Below are 19,939 nucleotides of genomic sequence, written 5' to 3'. Positions count from 1 at the left end.
CAAGTCCTGTGGTCGCTGTCCCACATGCAGAGTGCAATATATTCTGGGTTTCCGTTAACAATAGAATCCCATCATTAAAAGGCAATATATCTGGCAACTGTGGGAACCCAAAGTCACAGGAGACATAGCATTCATGATGTATTCACACCCAGGTCTGCTCCAGACCTGTGTCTAGGAAAATGACCTAAGCTGACTCCACTTTTCTATCTGCAACCTGCTCCACTACAAATTGGTGATGGGGTCCAGTAAATCTAAACTGCTCAACTTTTTGGACTGATGATGGCCTACTTAAGAACATTCTCCTCAGTGTCCAGGAGGGGGCTCTTATTAATAGATCTTGGGGGGAGGGGAATCTATCCTCTCTCTAGATCAATTATTATAAATGTGACAAGTGATGAGACTTTCCCCCACTCCCACCAACGGTTCATTCTTCTATAGCCTATCACGCAATTATCCAATTTATTCTATATTAAATTATATTCCAGAATACCAAGAGATACAAGTTTAATTAAAAAGCTATTACCTTTATTTAACTGCAAAACTCCACTATCTTAACCTTTGGCTTCAGTTTGTTCCACCACCACACCACCTCAAAAACACATGTTAATTGGTCCCAGAAGGTGGGGGTACTGCTTGAGGGGTTGGGAGGCAGCTTTGCACAAACGATTCTCACTAGTAGAAAAACAACACCAAGCATACACCCTTGGGTGGGCAGGGCTACAGAAGCTTTCTCTCCATGAGGAAGGACAGTACACGTTAACCTATTTTACGCCCTTTCAGCTCTAGCTGGGGGACCTACATAGCTAATTAGAATTTCCACCTTCATCAGAAATCTTCATTTGCAGTGCCAAAATGGGAATAGATCAGTACATTCTGGGATGGAAAACACTCTCTAACCATGTGGGAGTAGGTAATGGGGACTGAAACACTAACCCAGCCCAAATGGCAAAAAGTCGCATTTAATTTACAATGTAATCAAGGTTACAAGTAAAAAGCTACACAGAAATGTGGAAAAAAGCCTATTTCACAGATGTACAAACTTCTGTCCAAAGCTCACATCAATGTTTCCTATCTTCACCTCCTGTGTGTAGGTCAAGACCAGCCTTACAGTTCTTAGCTAACAAGGACTTGCATTCACAGGGAGGAAAAAGCTGCTGAATCTAGCCATAAAGTCCTCCTTCAGTCAGTCACTTGCCAAATAAAATTATTTAATGCTCAGTTTAAACTACCCTAAAACTGGTCATAGCCTTAAAAAAAATTATCTTTATAACACATTTTGAGAGGAGAAATAAAGCCTTGAGAAAATAGTACCCTGAAATCAAATGAGAAATATTTGCAAATGGAGTGTTGATATTTTATAAGAAAACATGGGTAAAATTAAAACCATGTTGTAACCCCAAACTACAGTCCTGTATCTACAATGCAATGCTTACAGAGGAAAAGAGATCAAACCATTCTCAACCCAACAGCAAGGACAGAAGGGAAAGGCCTAACTATGGGATTTCAACGTGTTGACCTGGGGAAAATCTTTTAAGTTTAAACCTAGATAAAGTTCCCATGAAGAACTCTAGAACCTTTTCTGACCAGTCTATAATCCATGACAGCGCTATTACCATAGGGAAAATTCATTAAAATCAAAACTATCTGGGAATTTCAAGTACAGCAAGTACAAATCAGGTCACATGACCTACATCATCAGTAATACTAGTAGTAGCTTTCCTGCTACACAGCCTTCCAACTTATCTTGAATTTTTGGAGATGAGGGCCTGGTGTTCATTACAAATGATATATATACACACACATATATAACATCAAATAAAAAAAAATGATCCTAGAAGGGGAGGTTCAAAGGGCCTGGAGAAAAGGTGGCTGGGCATTTTAGCTCAAAGGATGCATGAAATAAATTCCTATACATAGAAAGCATTCTGAAGATAGATCTTTAAGGGGATATTTCAACCCCAACCCCAGCCCCAGTCTTAAAATTACATGGTTAGGACACCAAGAGACATTCTGAAAGACGATACTGCACACATGGAAAGTTTTTTTTTTTTCCTCAGTTCATTAGCTCCCAAACCACCCTTCCACCCCATTCCCACCCCCCACCCCCCCAGGACCAAAAATATCAAATCAATAAGGAGGGTGTGGGCTTTTTGCCAGGCCAAGCCTCCTTTGCATATTTCTTCTTCTTGGGCTCGTTTACAGCTTCAGGATTGTAGACCGCAGGGTTTGGTGCAGGGTTCATATTCACTGCTGATGGCACAACAGGGGTCAAGTCCACCTCAGGAGCGAGGTTCGGATAGGGCATGGGCAGGCCACCAATGAGTGCAGTCCCGTGGATGCCATGTGACTGAGAGCCTGCCTCACTGTGGGTAGGGGGCAGACCCCCATACAATCCTCCGCTGAATGGAAAGTTCTGCATGCGCCTACTCACTGACTCCTCCAAACTGAGGGAGCCAGGGCCTTCTACACGTTTCTTCTAGGATTTGCAAAGAAAGAAAGGAGAAATGTAAAGAAAAAGAATGGACAGATGTTTGGCTTAAATCAAACTCTTTGAATATCTCTGTGAAGGTACAGGTAAACAAGACAATTTCCCATTTTCCCTCTTCTACCTAAACTGTTGTCTTGGACTCAAAGACTCAGAAGAACCTTAAATGTCAACGAGTCCAACTACCCAACCAATAGGAAGAGGCCAAGGAAAAAAAAGGCAACCATGAGCCCTCCCGGAAAGAAAATGTAAACAATTCTGCCACTGAGATGCCTTTTTTTGTATCCACATCCACAGCAGGCAGCATCAAATGGGCTAGTTAGATGGTGCCTCCTGAGCATTACGTAGCTCCCAGCCAGATATAAGGCAAGGAATCATTAGGAGACTGTCCAAAAGAACCCAAAGAACCAAATGGCACAATTAATTGCACACTCAAACCTCACTTAGATGAGGAAAGAGTGTTTAAAAAACAAGACCATACCCCCACGGCAAACAGCACATGCCATACACTGTGGATACATACCTTAACTGGGACCACTGCAGTCTGCACCATGTTTCGGAATCTTCCAACAGAAGGATCCACATCCTCTGCAAAGAAGAACGAGGACACAGTAAGCCTGATGCTTAAGTGGGAAGAATGCAGACAAATCTTCCATAAAGTTTTTCCTGTAGTGCTAAATGCCGCTCCCCTATAACATCATGATTTTGTACAACTAATTTGTGATATCAGATAGACATGTCTATAAGAACAAGCCTCCTTCTACCCCAGCATCTGCCACCCAAGTTAATATAAAGACTAGAGAACAGAGCTTAGCACTTTGACTTGAATTCCTTTAACTTCAAATCCAGAGGCCACACTTTGGCTAGAGATCGAAAATCCCTAAGGGTTCCAACTCACTGAACTACATTATGCAACAAACAGGGGTAACTAGGTCCAGTTCTGCAGCTTGTAAACACATTTTACTAAGTTATAATCCTACTCCTGGTCTCATTGACCCAGCAGTGGACAGATCAGTTAAAAAGACTAAGAGTAGAGGCAGCTTGGTGGCTCAGTGAGAGTCAGACCTGGATACAGAAGGCCCTGGGTTCAAATCTAGCCTTAAAACAACTCTTCCTACTGTGCAACCTTGAACAAGAGTCACTTAACACCCATTGCCAAGTCCTTGCCACTCTTTTGTCTTAGAACCAACAGAACACAGTACTGATTCTAAGACGAAAGGTTTCAAAAAAAAGGCTAAGAGTACTAAAAGTCTGAATAAGGGCAGCATGCCTATCCAAACAGTTATGTTTCTAAAAGGAATTTCTAAAACCAAACTCCTATTTAAAACAACCCTTTTGTGACAGAAGGAATCCCTCTATAATAGAGTGCTAGGCTTCGAATTAGAGGAGATTTAAGTTGTGATCCTAGCTTTGCTACTTGCTAGCTTACAGACTTAGTCATGAAAGGTTAGGTTATGAGGAATAAAAATTGGCAATGGAATATGGCAGTAATACAGGATAGCCCTATTTTCCTAAAGCCCAATCCATGAGAATCAAGGCTTAGAACAAGGATAACATTTATAGAGTACTTTATATACACTAGAACTCATCTGACCCTCCCTCTCAAAAGCACTCTGCAGCTGTTAGTGCAAATTTGATCATTCCCACTTTATAGATGATGAAGCTGATAACTCAGAAATGAGACTACAAGATTAACAAGTAGCAAAGCCATAATTCAAATGCAGATCTATTTTAATTCCCACTTTATAGATGATGAAGCTGATAACTCAGAAATGAGACTACAAGATTAACAAGTAGCAAAGCCATAATTCAAATGCAGATCTATTTTAACTAGAACCCCAGTTTTTTCTCCACCAAAGACATTTGCTCAGTTCTCTAGAAGGATAAGTTTCTTCTCAAGAAACCAGCAAGAACACACACTCACCTGGATTAATAATCTCATCATCTTCACTGAATGTTACCCTAGAGTTCTTCCGTTTCCTCTTTGGTCTCTGGATGTCCAAATTCCCTTCTTCAATAGTGAGAGTGGAAATCCGTTTGTTATGGGCTGTGTTGAACTCTGTCAAGTTCTAAGGATGGGTTCACAGAGGAGACAGGGAGTCAGTGTACCTACAGATAAAGGTTTCAGGGCAGGGCAACAAGATAAGAGTTTCAGGACCAGGAGAGCCTTTGAAAATTCATCTTGTCCTTTTCTAGACAGATGGGGATCTATGCTGTGGTTAAAAATCTCAATTTCTTTTGATCATATGTTCACATACCTAATGATGCTTATTTTCTCAGGATTTGGGAACTCCTCAGTGACTAGTGGAATAGAAATCATCAAAATGAAATGAGAAAAAAGGTGCAAATACTACCTAGGTTGAATTATTTGTCTGAAGAAAAGTGATTGATTGAGTTTTAGTATTTTATGTTGAAAATTAAAGGATATATGATGACAGGCAAGAGGAGGTAGCTGGATGCAGTGAGACTGGGAGAAATTCAAAGAACTTGGTTTTAAGCAAAAAGAAAAAATTGCAAAGAACAAGGAGTCCCTTTCCCTGTGCTCTGCATTTCATTTAAAAAGCCTAAATGATCTGACTAGAAAATCTGTACTTAATTTTGGCATTAAGATTTCATACTCCTTGTCTGCTCCCCATTCTATTCTTACCCATCCATCTATCTCAATAATAATATCTCAATAATTTATCTTCAGCACAACTATTTGCTTTATCTTCTGCTGGACTTACTCCAATCTGCAATGCAGCCTTGGATGCTCCAATTTCTGGAGACCAGTCCTTGGAGGATGCTTGGCCACACAGCATTTCCTTTAGTATTTCACTAAGAGTCAGAGGGAAGGCGGATAGTATTCACGGGGGAAAGGTAGGAAAACAAACGGAATGGTAACAGCCAAAGAAGCTGGCTGCAGAATTATCAAGCCCAAACCCGTCATTTCAAAGGGAAAAAACAGGCCCAGAGTGCTAAAGGAACTCACCCAAAATCTTAGTGCCAAATTTAGTCTCCTGACTTCCAGGGTTCTTTCTATCTATCATACCTATTTCTCATCTTGGCACAAACTTACAACATGAAAACTATACATTTCTCTCATTTACCATATCTACAGATACCATATCTAAAATAATCACACATATGCACACATTTGGCACACAGGCACCAGCTAAAAAAATCACAAACCCATATAATTGCCATATCCTATAGGGTAAATGATAGGAAAGAGTTTAATTTTAATCTTGCCAGTTTGTGCCAGGAAAATAAAACACTGGTATAGTGAAAAGAACCCTGGGAGTCAGGTGACCTGGGCTGGTCTAGTTTTGCTATGGATCTATGCAGCTATGGCTCTGGGAAGTTATCTTCATCTGTGGATATATATGAATGTATGTATATACACACATAATGTCTACGACCCCTTTCTGCAATATCAGCAAGGGTTCCAGTGTCAGGGTGGATTCTCTACAGGGGATTCATGGAGCAAAACAGACTAGAATCATATAAGATAGAGAGAGGAGGCTACAGTAACCTTAGCATAAAGATTACCCATACAAATAAGATTACAGATCCAGCAAAGTATCAGAGGAATACAAGAGTTAAATTAAAAAATGTAAAACTCTAACTGAATTAGAAGTTTTATGAACAAGATGACTTTTCATTTAAATAGCTCTATTATTTAAATCAAATCAGTCCTGGAGATGGAAATTATAAGTCTGGGTTTTAAAATGCATTTATACCTATATCAGGGTCATAATTATGTGACTGTCTAAAGCAGGAAGAAGTTCATTTGCTTCTCTTTTTAAAAGTAACCCAAGAGCAATAAGGTACCATTGTTTACAGTGTTGAACTTGAACTCAGGGAGACCTAGGTTCCAATCTCTCCTCAGACACTCAAGGAGTTCTATGACCATGGGCAAACCACTGAACCTCTTGGAGCCTCAGTTTCCCCAACTGTAAAATGTGAAAAATAATACCTATAGTACCTACCTCACAGGGTTGCTGTGAGGTCCATACAAAAAAAGCATGTAAACGTTCTTTGCAAACTTTAAAGTGCTCTATAAAATGTCAGTTCATATTAAGGTGCGTCAGCAGCAGACCCACGGGAAGCAGCTTCCAGGAAAGGCAGACTGTACCGCTCTAGAAATGGCTTCCTCCTGTGGGCAGCAAGGCCCAGAAAACCAGAGTAAGTCCTGTGTTAACATCCTAAAAGTTTCTAAGCTGTGTGGCCTATACAAAGGAACAGCTGAATAAATAAGCTAAAGCTTCTATTCTCTCTTTAAGCACCCAGCTAGAGGGGAGAGATGAAAACCTGTGATTCACAGCTTACAATGTGGTCTATGAGTCCATGAAGATGACAAAGCAAGGGAGATGAGATGGATGAGCTTAGCCCCCCACCCCTCACCAAATAATCTCCCCATTTGCAGGTGTGATGCAGTAAGCCTGCATCACAATGCACCTCCCACCAGTAACAATGCTGATGTACATTATGGGACTCTGAGGCTCTGTGTGCTGCTTATTCTTTTGTTCTCCCAAGTGGAGAAATATAATTTACAAGTAATTTATAACTGTAAATTACAAGAATGGAGGATATCTCTGCACCATTTACATTCCAAACAGCAGTCCAAAATATCAAAACAATACCACAGAATTACATCAAGTTCGGTCTCCTCTTCTGGGAGGCCCAATAAGCCCTTGAGTTCATCATCCTCTCCACCCATTTTCTCATCTCCTTTCACTGCTGATGGCAATGTCTGAGGCTTCTCACGCAGAGTGTATGCCCGGGTAGATGCACCAAATGAGACTGTGGAGTCGATGGGGATCTGCTGTGGCTTGTGAGGTTCCAATCGAATATGACCCAAGAATGTGCCGTGTGCTGGGAAAGATCAGAAAGGTAGGGATGAGAAATGAGACATTCTACCATATCCCTGAGTTTGGAATGAGAGAAGAGAATATTCTCCAGGACTCCAGTCCCACATCACAGTGACCTCCCAGCTCACTCACCCTGCAGTTTACACTAATATAGTTTGACAGTTATAGAACACTTTTAATATACATTCTCTCGTTTAAGCCTCACAGCAGACTATGACGTGGGTGGTACAAATATTCTTACTCTCCTATTACAGATAACAAGACTGAGGTCAAGAGAGACTAAGTAATTAGGCCAAGGTCACAAAGTCAAGAACTGTCAGAGCTGGGGCTTTACACCCCTCGGTCTCCTTCCTGTCCCCTACCCGCCAAATGAAGCAACCAGCACAAGAGACAATGTGCCTGTAAGCAATGACTATATGTAGCATTTCTTTTAACTTAATGATTGCATTCAGGTTTCTGCTCAGAAAATTTAAGTTTCTCTGGAGTGGCTTGCATACAATCCCCAGCACAGATATCTCCTTCTCTTGATTTTAAAAAGCCTGGTTTCCTTCCCTGACCCTTAAACATGTCTAGTTCATTCCCTACAAAGATTCGAAATGAGCTGTCCCAGAATTCTGAATGCTACTGTTGCCAGGCTGGTCTGGTCTGGACTAGGGTGAAGGAGATCTTAGCAACTATCAAAATGCATAGTGAGAAAGTGGTTATGAGCTGGCCAGCCTAGACCTGTGAACTGAGTTTCCCTAGAACAGAATAAGGCCTGTCTAAAATAGCAAGAGTTCCAAGACCACCCTATCCTCTTCCGAGAGTTTCCCATTTGGGCTCTGCCAAAATGGGAATTCAAAGACTGACATACATACAAGGGAACAAGGGACTGTGGGAGATCTGGCTCTCCCAAGGCAATGCCAATGCCATCATGTGTCACTCATGATGATCCAGGGGGCTAAGCAGTCATGAAGCAAGATCTCATGTAATGAAAAGAAATGTGAAATGAAGTTGGAACTTCAAATTCATTTAAGTGACTCTCAACCTGTATATAAATTATTTGGGGCAATGTTTTTAGTCCAAGTTTGGTTTCCAACAGTTACTCATCATAAGCTAAGGCTTGCTTTTTTTGCTATTAGTTGTCACATGCCCTGGGCACAAATGAAAAATTATCATTAGTTCACTGAGGCAGCTAGTTGGCTCATATGGATAAAGCACTGGGCATGGAGTCAGGAAGATCTGAATTCAAATATAACCACAGGCACTGATAGCTATGTGACCATAGGCAAGTCCCTTAACTTCTGATTACCTCAGTTTCCTCATCTGTAAAATCAAGATAACAATAGTACTCACCCTCAGTACATAACAACAACCAGGGTAGTTGTGAGGATAAGATTAAATAACAATTGCAAGATGCTTAGTTCAATGCCTAGCACATAGTAGGAGTTATGTAAGTTATTCGTCCAAATAGGCTACATATCTAAAATGAGATCTCTGCAAAAGGATAGTATGAAGGGGGAGAAATGTATATGTACTGAGAAATATGCATATACACTGTATGTGTGTATGTACATATGTATGTATGTAAGTAATGTGTATATATGGAAAAGGAAAGGGAAAGAAGGGAGGACAGAAAGAGAGAGAAGGGAGAGGAGGTGGAAAGGTGGAAAGAGAGGAAGGGAGAGATGTCTATGTCGAAAGCAAACACAATTGATTATACTAAAGTTTTACATAAGCCAGACTCTGGAAAAAAGTGCAGCACTTATTCAGATTAGTCACATAGCAATTTTAATATCAGCCAAAGTAAAACAATCAGGAAGATGAATTTTCTGTAATAAAAAAAATCTGAATTATTTTCCAAAGTCAAATAATCCTACATTATTCTCCAAAACTGTCCCGTCTCTACTAGTCCAACTAATAATAACATTCTCTGCACAATATTGTGATCTGACCATTGTTGTTTTAAAATAATTTCACTGAGAGCAGCTAGATGGCTCAGTGGATTGAGAGCGCCAGGCCTAGAGACAAGAGGTCCTGGGTACAAAGGTGGCCATTGACATTTCCTAGCTGTGTGACCCTGGATAAGTCACTCGACCCCCACTGCCTAGCCTTTCCACTCTTCTTGCCTTAGAGCCAATACACAGTATTGATTCTAAGATGGAAGGTAAGGGTTATAAAAAATAAACAAACAAATAAAAAATAAAATAAAATAATATCACTACTGTGCCATAACCAGATTCCACTACTATGGTCATCTGGCTAATCCTCAAGATGTTGGTGACAAACTGAGTTAAGAGTTGAAGCCCTCCCTGGCATTAACTTCTCTGAATTTTAGGTCCATTTTATAACATTACTTCCACAGAACTAACTGCTCTCTATAATGCTGTTTTCATGTAATGTAATTTTCACAGGAGCAGTCATTGACATTGGGCAGGATACACCTATGACTAAGGACTCTGTCCAAATGAAGATCTATAACTTACCAGCTTCTCTATAAATTCTTAGGTTCCAGAAGGCAACCTTCCCACTTCCTCCTACCCCACCAACCCTGGTCCTGGGAAGGCTACCTATCCTTTTGTACTCCTACTGTTTCTCTGAAGGAGAGGTAAAGGAACCTTTCCCTTATGCCCTTTTCCTTTATAATACCACCTGGTCTCTGAAAATCAGTTATTTCAGGGAAAAAGGATGGCTACAATGGCTAGAAAAGAGCAGGCAAGAGTTGTTATATTTGCAAAACTGAATGAAAATTCATTTCCCGTTCATTCAGCAGCAAAGTATTATTTAAATATCGAGAAGTCCAAAATAGTTTTACATGAAGCAAAGTTACTTACTACTGTTGAGATCTATTAGGAAAACTCTCTTCAGATGCTTGTGGTAGACCAAGGCAGCATGGACTCGGGAGCAAGATTGGTGATCAATGGTAAAATCACATAGATCAGGGTTTCTCCCAAACAGGTAATACTTCTTTTCATCAATGATCAGTTTCTAAGGTTGAGTACCAAATAAACAACATTACTTATCTTGTATTGACAGCTTCCCCCACCTCCCCCTTTCTAATCAATAAAGATAGTCAATTGTCTTTTGTAGACTAACAATTCTTTGCCAAAGACAAAAATATTTTTCAGACTATTAAGATGAAGCCTTCAGAAACTTTAGATAACACAAATGCATTACATTTCATAACATTTCTCCTAGAGATCAAATGTCAAATTCAGGAATAAAGTTCAAATTCCGCCCCCACCCCCACCCCACTTAGAGAATCTCAGATTTGGAAGAGACCTCAGAGGATATCTAATCTAACTCCCTCCCTATGAGAGGATCCCAGATAAATGGTTGTCCAGCTTTTGCTTGAAGACTTCTAGCAACTGGGAATTTATTTTGCTTCTAAGGTAACCCAATCCACTTTGAAACTGTTAGATACTACAAAGTTTCCCCTATATTGGACATTTATCTCTGTAATTTCTAAACTCAGTATCCTCTGGAGTCAAGAAAAATAAGTCATCCCTATTCCACATGATGGTCCTTCAAATATTTTTAAAAAGGAATCATGCCTTCTTTCTATGGAGGTCTTCTATTTTTCCGGCTAAATACCCAGAACTTCTTGACCAGTTCTTTAATAATGTCATCATCTCCAAGCTTTTCCCATTTTTGGTTGCCTTTTTCCAGATATACTCCATTTTCAAGTGTCCTCTTTCCAAGCAGACAATGCTTTCCCTCTCAAAAACACCATGTCTTCATTTTGTATGTATTTTTGTATATACTGATCTAAATATATATTGCCTATTAGATTATCAGATCCTTAAAAGCAGGCAGGGAAAACTCATTTTTGTCTATGTATTCCCAGCACTGAGCACAGTTCCTGGAACATAGTACATGCTATTTTAGTAAATGCTTGATGCTGAATTGTCACTATCCTTCCTAAAATATATGGTACTCCATTACTCTAAATATGATATGGCGAGGGCAGGGGACAGCAAAACCATCAGCTCCCTCATTCTCAATGCTATCTAAAAATTAAACATTTCATATTGTGTGACTTCAAGCTAAAACTGAAAAGGAAAACTACAAGGGCATGTCTAAAGAAATGAGACTGACACATTCACTCTGATTTACTCATCCAAACCAGTGCTATTCATCACAATAGTCACCCTGAGAAGCCGAATGTTTCTTCTATACCAGGCCATTGCTCAAAGCATTTATAAAACAAAGACTATTTATGAATTCCAGCAAAGGCTCGGTCCTACAAGGCTTACTGCTTTGATTCTGACCAAAATCACTAGCCTTTAAGTGAGAAATGCACATCATATTCACTGGATAAGGTCCTATATGGCTTTTGGCAGAATTTACCTTCAAAGGACAAATCTTCACCAACCCTGAGGATGCAGAGAACAACACACCACATGTTCTGGAGACAGTGGCCAAAAATAAAAGTAGAGCCACAGAAAAAGAATAGAGGCAGCATGAGGCCTCCAAGTACTTCCAAGGTATTCTGGAGAACAAGCCTTACACCTGCAGGACAGGGCTGGGCTGGGTTTCTTTTTAAAATAAGCTTTAATTTTTAGTTATGCCTACTATTAAAAGAAGCAAATTTTAAACTCATCTTAAAACTTTTTTAAAAAACAAATTCTTGCCTACAAAAAGTAGGGGAACAGGGATGGTAGCCTAGGGAATGGCACTGTGGGGAATCAGAAATTTCTCTGTTCCTGGTTCCACAGAAAGCTACTGTTTCACTGGATGTCTCAGTATTTTTTTTTATTACAAAAGAGAGATAAATTACTTCGAAGGCACCATTTTCACTAATTTACTTATATCAAAATAGAGGTGTTTCCAGTAAACTATAACAGCACCAGATAGGTAGGCCCAGTGCAATGGGATAGGAGTGTCAACCCCAAAAAGAATTAGGACTACTAAAAAGCATAAAAAGATCCTTGCAACAGCATAATGACTTTAAAAAACCACCTATTAACATTATCTAATGTTTACTGCATTTTTACTTATTTCATTAAATGTATCCCAAGTACATTTTAATCTGATTTCCACATATATTTGAGACCTCTGCTATGGGCCAAAATATTTTTATTATTCAAACTAATTGCTCTGAATCTAATTTACTTTGGGTTTAACTTAAATAACCTGGATATGTGGCTTTATTCTCAGCACACACTATTCAACAAGTTATTCCTGGTGTGAATTTTAGTTTGATCCTGCTTTAAAATAGTAAGAATTTTTAAAGAGTCGTAAAAGCTCAATCAGAGCCTGTCACCTGCAGGTTTAGCAAAACCTGGGTTTGAACCACTCAGTAACTGAGATCTCTGCAGCAAGACACTGTATGGAGCATGTGCCCTACTTCCTGATATCCCCTCTTTCCTCTCCCGGCTCATGTGACCTTCCTTTAGTAATATATCTACAGCTAAAACTCTCTCATTTTTATAGTTGAGGAAGCCAAGCTCAGAGAGTTTAAATGGCTTGCCTAAAATAAGTAACCAAGCCAGGATTTGAGCCCCAAGTCCTCTGACTTCAACTCAGGCCTTTCTACTTCATCATTTTTCCTTCACTGGCTCACCTTTCATTCTCTCCTGTAGCTTCAAACCTCTGTGCCCAAGACTAAAATAGATTCTTCTTTCCAACTCTGTTGAGATCCCTCCTGTCTTCTAGGACACAAAACTCTTTTCAGATCTCCCTACTCCTCATGCCTCAGAGGGGGTATCCCAATTCTGCTCTTTGCCTCTCTTCTTCCTTTACATCTTCTCCTTAGTGACCATTTATCTACTCCCCTGGCTTCAATTATCTATTACCATGCAAATAACTCCTAAATTTCTATCTTCTGTCTCACCTTCTCCCTAGGGCTCCCATGCTGGATTTCCAACTTCTAGCTGGATTTTGTCATCTAGATTTATCAATGGAACTTTAAACGTGACATGTCTAGAAATAAACTCATTCTCCCCTTTCCCTGCCTCCCCCAACCCTCCTTACCTTCTCTATTTTAGTTAATGGTACCACTATTCTTCTAGAATCCCAGGCTCATAATTGCGGGGGTCAACTTTAACTTTTCTTTCTCCCTTACTCCATGCATACTAGCAACTGTTAAATATTTCTAACTTCAAGATAAAGTCTGAAGAAAAGAAGAAATAAATAATCATTTACTAAGTGCCTATTATGTGCCAGGCACTGGCAAAGCACTCAGTGCTTTACAAATATTACTTCATATGAGCCTCACAACTTGGAGGTAGGTAGTGTTATTATCCTCATTTTACAGATGAAGAAACTGAGGGCAGAGTTTATATGACTTGCCCAGAGTCACACAACCTAGTGTCAGAGGTAGGATTTTAACTCCAGTCTTCCTGACTCAAGGTTCAGTGTTCTATTCACTGTGCTACCTGATTACTCCCAGTTTGATTCTGAACCCTTTGTCTTCTCTCCTCCCCCTGAAAATACTCTATCTAGTTCCATCATTCTTTTTTTAAAATATAGATCATTTACAACAGTCTTTTAATTCCTCATCTTACCTTCATCCTACCCTTACAACAGTCTTTTAATTACTCATCTTACCTTCATCCTACCCTTTCTCCATTCCAACCTTCACACTGTTTCCCAAGTAATCTTCCCAATGTATTGTTCTGATCAATTCACTCCTTACTCAAAAACTTCAAAAGGCGCCATGGTTCCTACCATATAAAATATAAACACTAGATCCTGGTATTTAAGGCCTTCTATAATCTGGTTCCAACCTACCTTTCTGGCTTCATATATTCTCACTTCATCTATTCTCATTTCAATCAAATTAGTCTAACTCCATCTTCCATTCTCGCCTGTAGCTTCAAACCTCTGTGCCCAAGACTAAAATAGATTCTTCTTTCCAACTCTGCTGAGATCCCTCCTGTCTTCTAGGACACAAAACTCTTTTCAGATCTCCCTACTCCTCATGCCTCAGGTAAAATTTCCCTTCTCAAATTGCTCACAGCAATTTGTCTGAACCTCTTTTTTGCATTTAACTCCTTTGGTCTTGTATAAGAGTTATTTGAATCCACGTGAACACACTTCACCCCCACCTCCAGCACAAGAAATATCTTACCAATCCCCCCAAAATTAGTACAATGCCTTGGACAAAGTAAATGCTTAATAGAAGTTTTGAATCTGTTGAAATTCTAAGGTAAGCCACAAATTGTAAAAAATACAATAATAACAGCTATTTAGGCTGAATTTCTTAAAGCATTCTCCACTGATATTCTATAAACAGATTATGGATTTACAATGGCAAATTTACTAGCATACTCCTTACAGATCCTGAAAAAAGTCATCAAACAAGGAAATCTGACAAGACCTACTCGGCTGCTCATCAATGTCCATGCTTCACAATCTTAAAACCATTTCTTAGATCAGTGATGGGCAAACTTTTTAAAGAGGAGGCCAAAGGAAAGGAAATGCTCATCTGTCAGTCTGTTTCTAAGACAACTCTTTCGAAATTTCATTGTATTGTATCCTACTCACTGTATACCTCAGATTAGGAATAATGTCAGGAGGCCAGATAGAACATTTCAGGCCCCCACCCCCACCCCGCATCTGGCCCGCAGGCCGTAGTTTGCCCATCACTGTCTTAGATTATGGAAATATCTCACAACTGAATTCATATCAAGGAGGCTGGTCTTCTGATTTTCATTAGAGCCATTACTCCTGGTCTGACTATCATCAGTGCTGTACCTTTGAGTTATAACCCAGCGTGCTCACCTCCACATGCTGGGCTTAAAAGACTCATGGTTTACTTTAATATTGCACTTATAAAACCCAGCTATCACAAGATACATCCCAACCTTCTGGAGCAGCATCAGGATACAGATAGCTTGGTTAGTATCAAGTGCTTGGTAATTCCATATAGATAAGACCAGTCTTGGCTTATTGCTAATAAAAATAATAAAATGGTACACTTAGGATTGTGATTTGCCAGTCACTATATAATTCTTACCCCCAGTCATCAAAGAGTACATTTAAAAAAGAAAGATTTAGTTTTAGGAGCCAGTAGCCAATCTGATAAATTATGCCTACTTGTCTTCTTCCCACCTATACTGATATAAGAGATGCTACTTGAAGCCTAGTCAAGTCAGTTCTATTAGAATTTATTAAAAGCCTAATATGTGAGGTAGCTAGGTGGTGCAATGGATAGTGCTGGGCTTGGAGTCAGAAAGACAATTCAAATCCAACCTCAGCCTTTTACTAACTGTATGATCCTGGGCAAGTCACTTAACCCTGCTTGCTTAAAAACAAACAAACAAAACAAAAAACAGGCACTGTGCTAAGGGATAAAAGAAAAAAACTGTCCCTGACCTCAGGGAGCTCACAGCCCAACAGAAGAATCAAAATGCAAACAACTATGAACAAACAAGACAAAGACAAGATATACTGGGAATGGCCTAAGAGAGGGCAGTAAGAGGAAGGAGGCCTGAGAAAAGCTTCTGGTAGAAGATGGACCTTTAGCTGAGACTTGAAGGAGACCAGAGAAGTCAAAGGTGGAAATGAGGAGGGAGTTTCAGCAATGGGGGACAGTCACTGAAAACACTTGGGAATCAAGAGATGGAGTGTAGTCTATGGGGAACAAACATTCAATCAAAAAACATTTAATAAGCCCCTACACTATGTGCCAGATTCTGTGCTAAGTGTTAAAAGATAAAAGAGTAAAAGACAGGAGCATTCAAGGAGCTCACAGTCTATGAGGAATAATACAACATGTAAACACCTATCTATAAACAAGATTTAGATAGGATGTTAGATATTATCTCTGAAGAAAGGCTTGGGGAAAGAAGGAGAGAGAAAGTATCTGTGTCTGATGTCTGGTAAGGGAGTGGGCTGCAAGTTATGAAGGGTTTTGAACACCAAACAGAGGATTTTTTTTTTTAACCCTTGTACTTCAATGTATTGTCTCATAAGTGGAAGATTGGTAAGGGTGGGCAATGGGGGGGGTCAAGTGACTTGCCCAGGGTCACACAGCTGGGAAGTGGCTGAGGCTGGGTTTGAACCTAGGACCTCCTGTCTCTAGGCCTGACTCTCACTCCACTGAGCTACCCAGCTGCCCCCTAAACAGAGGATTTTATATTTAACTCTGAAGGTGATGGAGGTCAATGGAGATTATTAACTAAGAGGTGGCATGGTCAGTTCTGGTCTTTCAAAAGACCTAGCTGATAGTGAGTAGAGGATGTCCTGGAGCTGGGAGAGACTTGAGGCATGGAGGTCAACCAGAAGGCTATCACCATAGTAACCAAACTTTCCCCCTAAGGACCATTTAGCTCCCCCGCTCCCCCAAAAGGGAATTTTCAGAATGCTATATTATAAAGTGCTTCATATACAGTTCAACCCAATTATTCCAGGTTATTCTTGGGTGTCTCTTATTTACCATGCCCCAGAGGTGCCCTTGTACTCTTGGAAGGCCATGCCACTGAAATACAAGGTCTCACAAATTGTACCAAGCTCAAAAACCTTTGGATAGAGAACAACAATAGATTCACCTGTCTGTCACTAAAAGGCCAACTGAGTTACATCTGGAAGACCCACCAACAGAAGGCTGACTACCAGGTGAGGATTTGGGTTTTTTTTTTAGGCACAGTAATCCAAGAATGGATTTTCTACTAACATATGCAAGGGCTGTGATCTGCACTAGTAGTAGAAAAAACATATTCACTGCTGAAATCACAAATTCATGGATCTTCTAAGTATTCCCTGAAATAATCTCAACAGGAGGATCTTACAAGCTCTACTTTAAAAAGGAGAACCTATGACAGAACAACTAGACAAGACTGGCCTGAAATCAGTCTGAAATTGTGTGCAGAAGAGAACCAGCCTCTTATATCAATTCATACAGGGTATTCCAACAGGTGCCAATAGCAATAAACTCCTGTAGGAGAATCCTTCATGCAAGGAGCTCATAGAAGGCTGGTTGTGAAACAGACCACTGGGCAGCACAATGCATAATGTAGAATAAGCCAAGAGAAATCATAATTCAATAATATTGTTTGGATTAAAAATCCTCTATCAGAACTGAATAAGTGCTGAAACTGATCTACTCAGTTCTGTGGTCATCTGCTAATGCTACCATAGTATAGTAGTCCTATCTTTTAGTGATGAATACCTTGCATCCTAGGAACAATTCTAACTCCCTACAACCCCTTTTTAGAAGTTCCATCTGGATTCTAGTAAGGGACCCTAAGCCTACACATAGGCTCCTTCGGGCAAAGTGTACATTTTCATTTCTCTTTTAAGTATGGCTCTTTAGTAGCTTTGTCCTTTGAGCAAAACTCAGGGACAATTCTTTTAAACTCCTCTTTCTTGTAATCTGTATTCTATGTGATTAATCACCTAATCAATTCCCAGTACATTCAATACATCCTTTGCTGCTTCCTAGAAAAAAAAGAGACAGTTTCTTATAGACCCTTTAGTTAATTTTTTTTCCCTTAGAGATCATGACCTATTAAAAACTCTTCACTGGGAAGCTGGAGGACACCTTAGTGTCTGCAAGAGATATACAGGATTTGATGTGTTATATCATTACATGCTTTTAAAGGAAAAAAAATGGGAATTGAAAATAGTATTACTAGAAAACAAAGCACAGGAGTGGGGGTGGAAGGTGACTCATGCCTTCCCATGTTGGAAAAAACTCATGACATGTATTTTCATACCTCAATTAACTTGTCTCCTTTGACCACATCCAGATGTAAACCAGGAGGGGGTTTACCTGCCCTGGAAAATAAAGAGAAAAACACCTTCAGGATGAGTACAATGAATGTTATTTACAGTTTCTTTTCCCATCGAGTGTCATAGCTCTCAAACCAGCCTATAATTAGTTCATGTACCAGTAGAAATGCCATCTCCTTCGCTGTTATTACAGCTCCTTTCCACTTTCAATGCTATACTTCTCCAGTGATTCAGCTGCTCTAAAACAGACTTCAGTTAAGTAATATTTAGAACAGCAGTAAAGAAACCTATATTTTAAAATCATCTGTCTACCTTGAAGGCAAGACTATAAATGCTTCCAGCGTGGTGATCAGGGAATCTGGGCTTGATTCTAAAGTCTGTCACTTATAATCTGAAAAAAAGCAGAATAAACTAAGAGGTATCTGGGGCTGAAGGTGTGAAACAATGTGTCAGGAAAGCTCAAAGTTGGTCATACCACAGTACAAATAGAGATTAGTGACCTAGACCTTGAATTCTGAGATGAAAACAAATGCTACACAGTTTGGAATCACTGGCGACTGATATAGGAATCCCCTACTTCCTGCCATGACATATTTGGGGGGAAATACACAAAAGGGTATTTGAGGTTCCCATCAGGTAGGACTTTCTCTATATCCATAATGCATCTAGGATGGTCACCTCAACCTTGATTTTCCTGTCCCATGAGATCATATCGGTGAGAGACCCCGAGACAATCCTATGCACAAGTCAAAAAAGATTTTTTTATCCAAACTTTCTGCTCTTTCATTTGTTGTGAAAGTCTGGGGTCAAATAAGACCTTGCCCTAGGCACTGGAACTAGACCTTAGTGGAAAAAATGTAACTTTATCAATATCTAACTAATGCATTAGTAATATCCATCTAAGTAGTAACAACATAGTCATCATCCCATGACCTAGACCACATCCTCCCTAGCACACAATGAAAAAAGCAGTATGTGCCCACCATGTCCAGAAGACATAATGAATACATGCTAAATAAGTCCAACTCGTTTTGTGCTACAACCTTAAGACCAAGGGCCAGCAGTCTGGGATTGGAGGCAGTGTGCTCTTCTGTAGAGGAAACTTTTGCAGTCTGGATGCTGAATTATCAGAATACTCTATTTCTAAAAACTGTATAGCCTTGGGCAAATAGCTCTGTATCTCTAAGCTTCAATTTTCTCACCTGTTAGAGGCCAGGGTTGGACTCTAAGGCTTGTCTCTAAGGTTTTTTCAAGTTCTGCAAGTCTAGGTATTAATATTCCTTCCAATTCTGACATTTTATGACTATTGGAAGTCAGTGCACTGATCTGGGCTCTATCAAATGAAGAGAACTAGACCATCTCTGAGGTCCCAGCAGGGTACAGGGCTTGGCGACTAAGGGAAGGCACTGGGACCCAGCTGAGACACTCCCCACCTTTAAGGAGCAGGCAAAGCTGGGGGGGGGGGGGGGGAGGAGAGGGAAGAATGCTGAAAGATCCTGCACCAAAGGGCCCTTGAACAGGAGAACAGGCCAGACCTCTTTCCAGGTTTCCTGGTTCACCCGGGCAACAGCCCTAGGGCAGGAAAGGGAGGAAGCTTGTTTCCGATTTCTCTCTTTCTCCAGTCTGTCTGTCCGGCCGTCTGCCCCCCTCTCTCCACACGGGACTCTATACTCTGCTTATCTCAGGCGTCCCGGTCCCCGGGGGCCTAGAAGGGAGGTTGGGAAGGGGGGGCCCGGGAAGGAGCACTTCCCACCTCGGCGCACCCCACTCCCACCCCTCCCCCCCGCCGGGGCCTCCAGCCCGCCCCCCCGCCCCCCCCATCCCCGAGCTGGCCCGGTGAGGGGAGAGGAGGCGAGACGGAAGCAAGGATGGAGGATGGAGGCCGTCTCCCTTCTCTGTCCCTCACAAGCCTGCCGGGTCAAGGGCACTAAAGTCTGGCCGC

General features: G+C 40.6%; 1 protein-coding gene and 1 non-coding gene across 2 annotated transcripts in view; both read right to left on the bottom strand.

The window, feature by feature from the left end:
* Nucleotides 1-270: 270 nt before the first annotated feature.
* The window catches only part of PPP1R8 (protein phosphatase 1 regulatory subunit 8), a 24,703-nt gene continuing 5,034 nt past the window's right edge, over nt 271-19,939 (bottom strand). Inside the window, exons 2-7 of the mRNA XM_044671386.1 lie at nt 17,982-18,042; nt 10,152-10,305; nt 7,122-7,342; nt 4,410-4,554; nt 3,009-3,073; nt 271-2,476 (exon numbers count right to left, since the gene is read on the bottom strand). Coding sequence (XP_044527321.1) covers nt 2,123-2,476; nt 3,009-3,073; nt 4,410-4,554; nt 7,122-7,342; nt 10,152-10,305; nt 17,982-18,042 — 1,000 coding nt within the window. The 3' untranslated portion in view covers nt 271-2,122. The remainder of the gene's footprint in view (nt 2,477-3,008; nt 3,074-4,409; nt 4,555-7,121; nt 7,343-10,151; nt 10,306-17,981; nt 18,043-19,939) is intronic.
* On the bottom strand, nt 15,011-15,178 carry LOC123243491. The gene has a single exon (XR_006506013.1).

The sequence above is a fragment of the Gracilinanus agilis genome, chromosome 3 (genome assembly GCF_016433145.1).
Source record: "Gracilinanus agilis isolate LMUSP501 chromosome 3, AgileGrace, whole genome shotgun sequence".
NCBI lineage: Eukaryota > Metazoa > Chordata > Mammalia > Didelphimorphia > Didelphidae > Gracilinanus > Gracilinanus agilis.
This window is presented reverse-complemented; position numbering and strand designations above follow the sequence as displayed.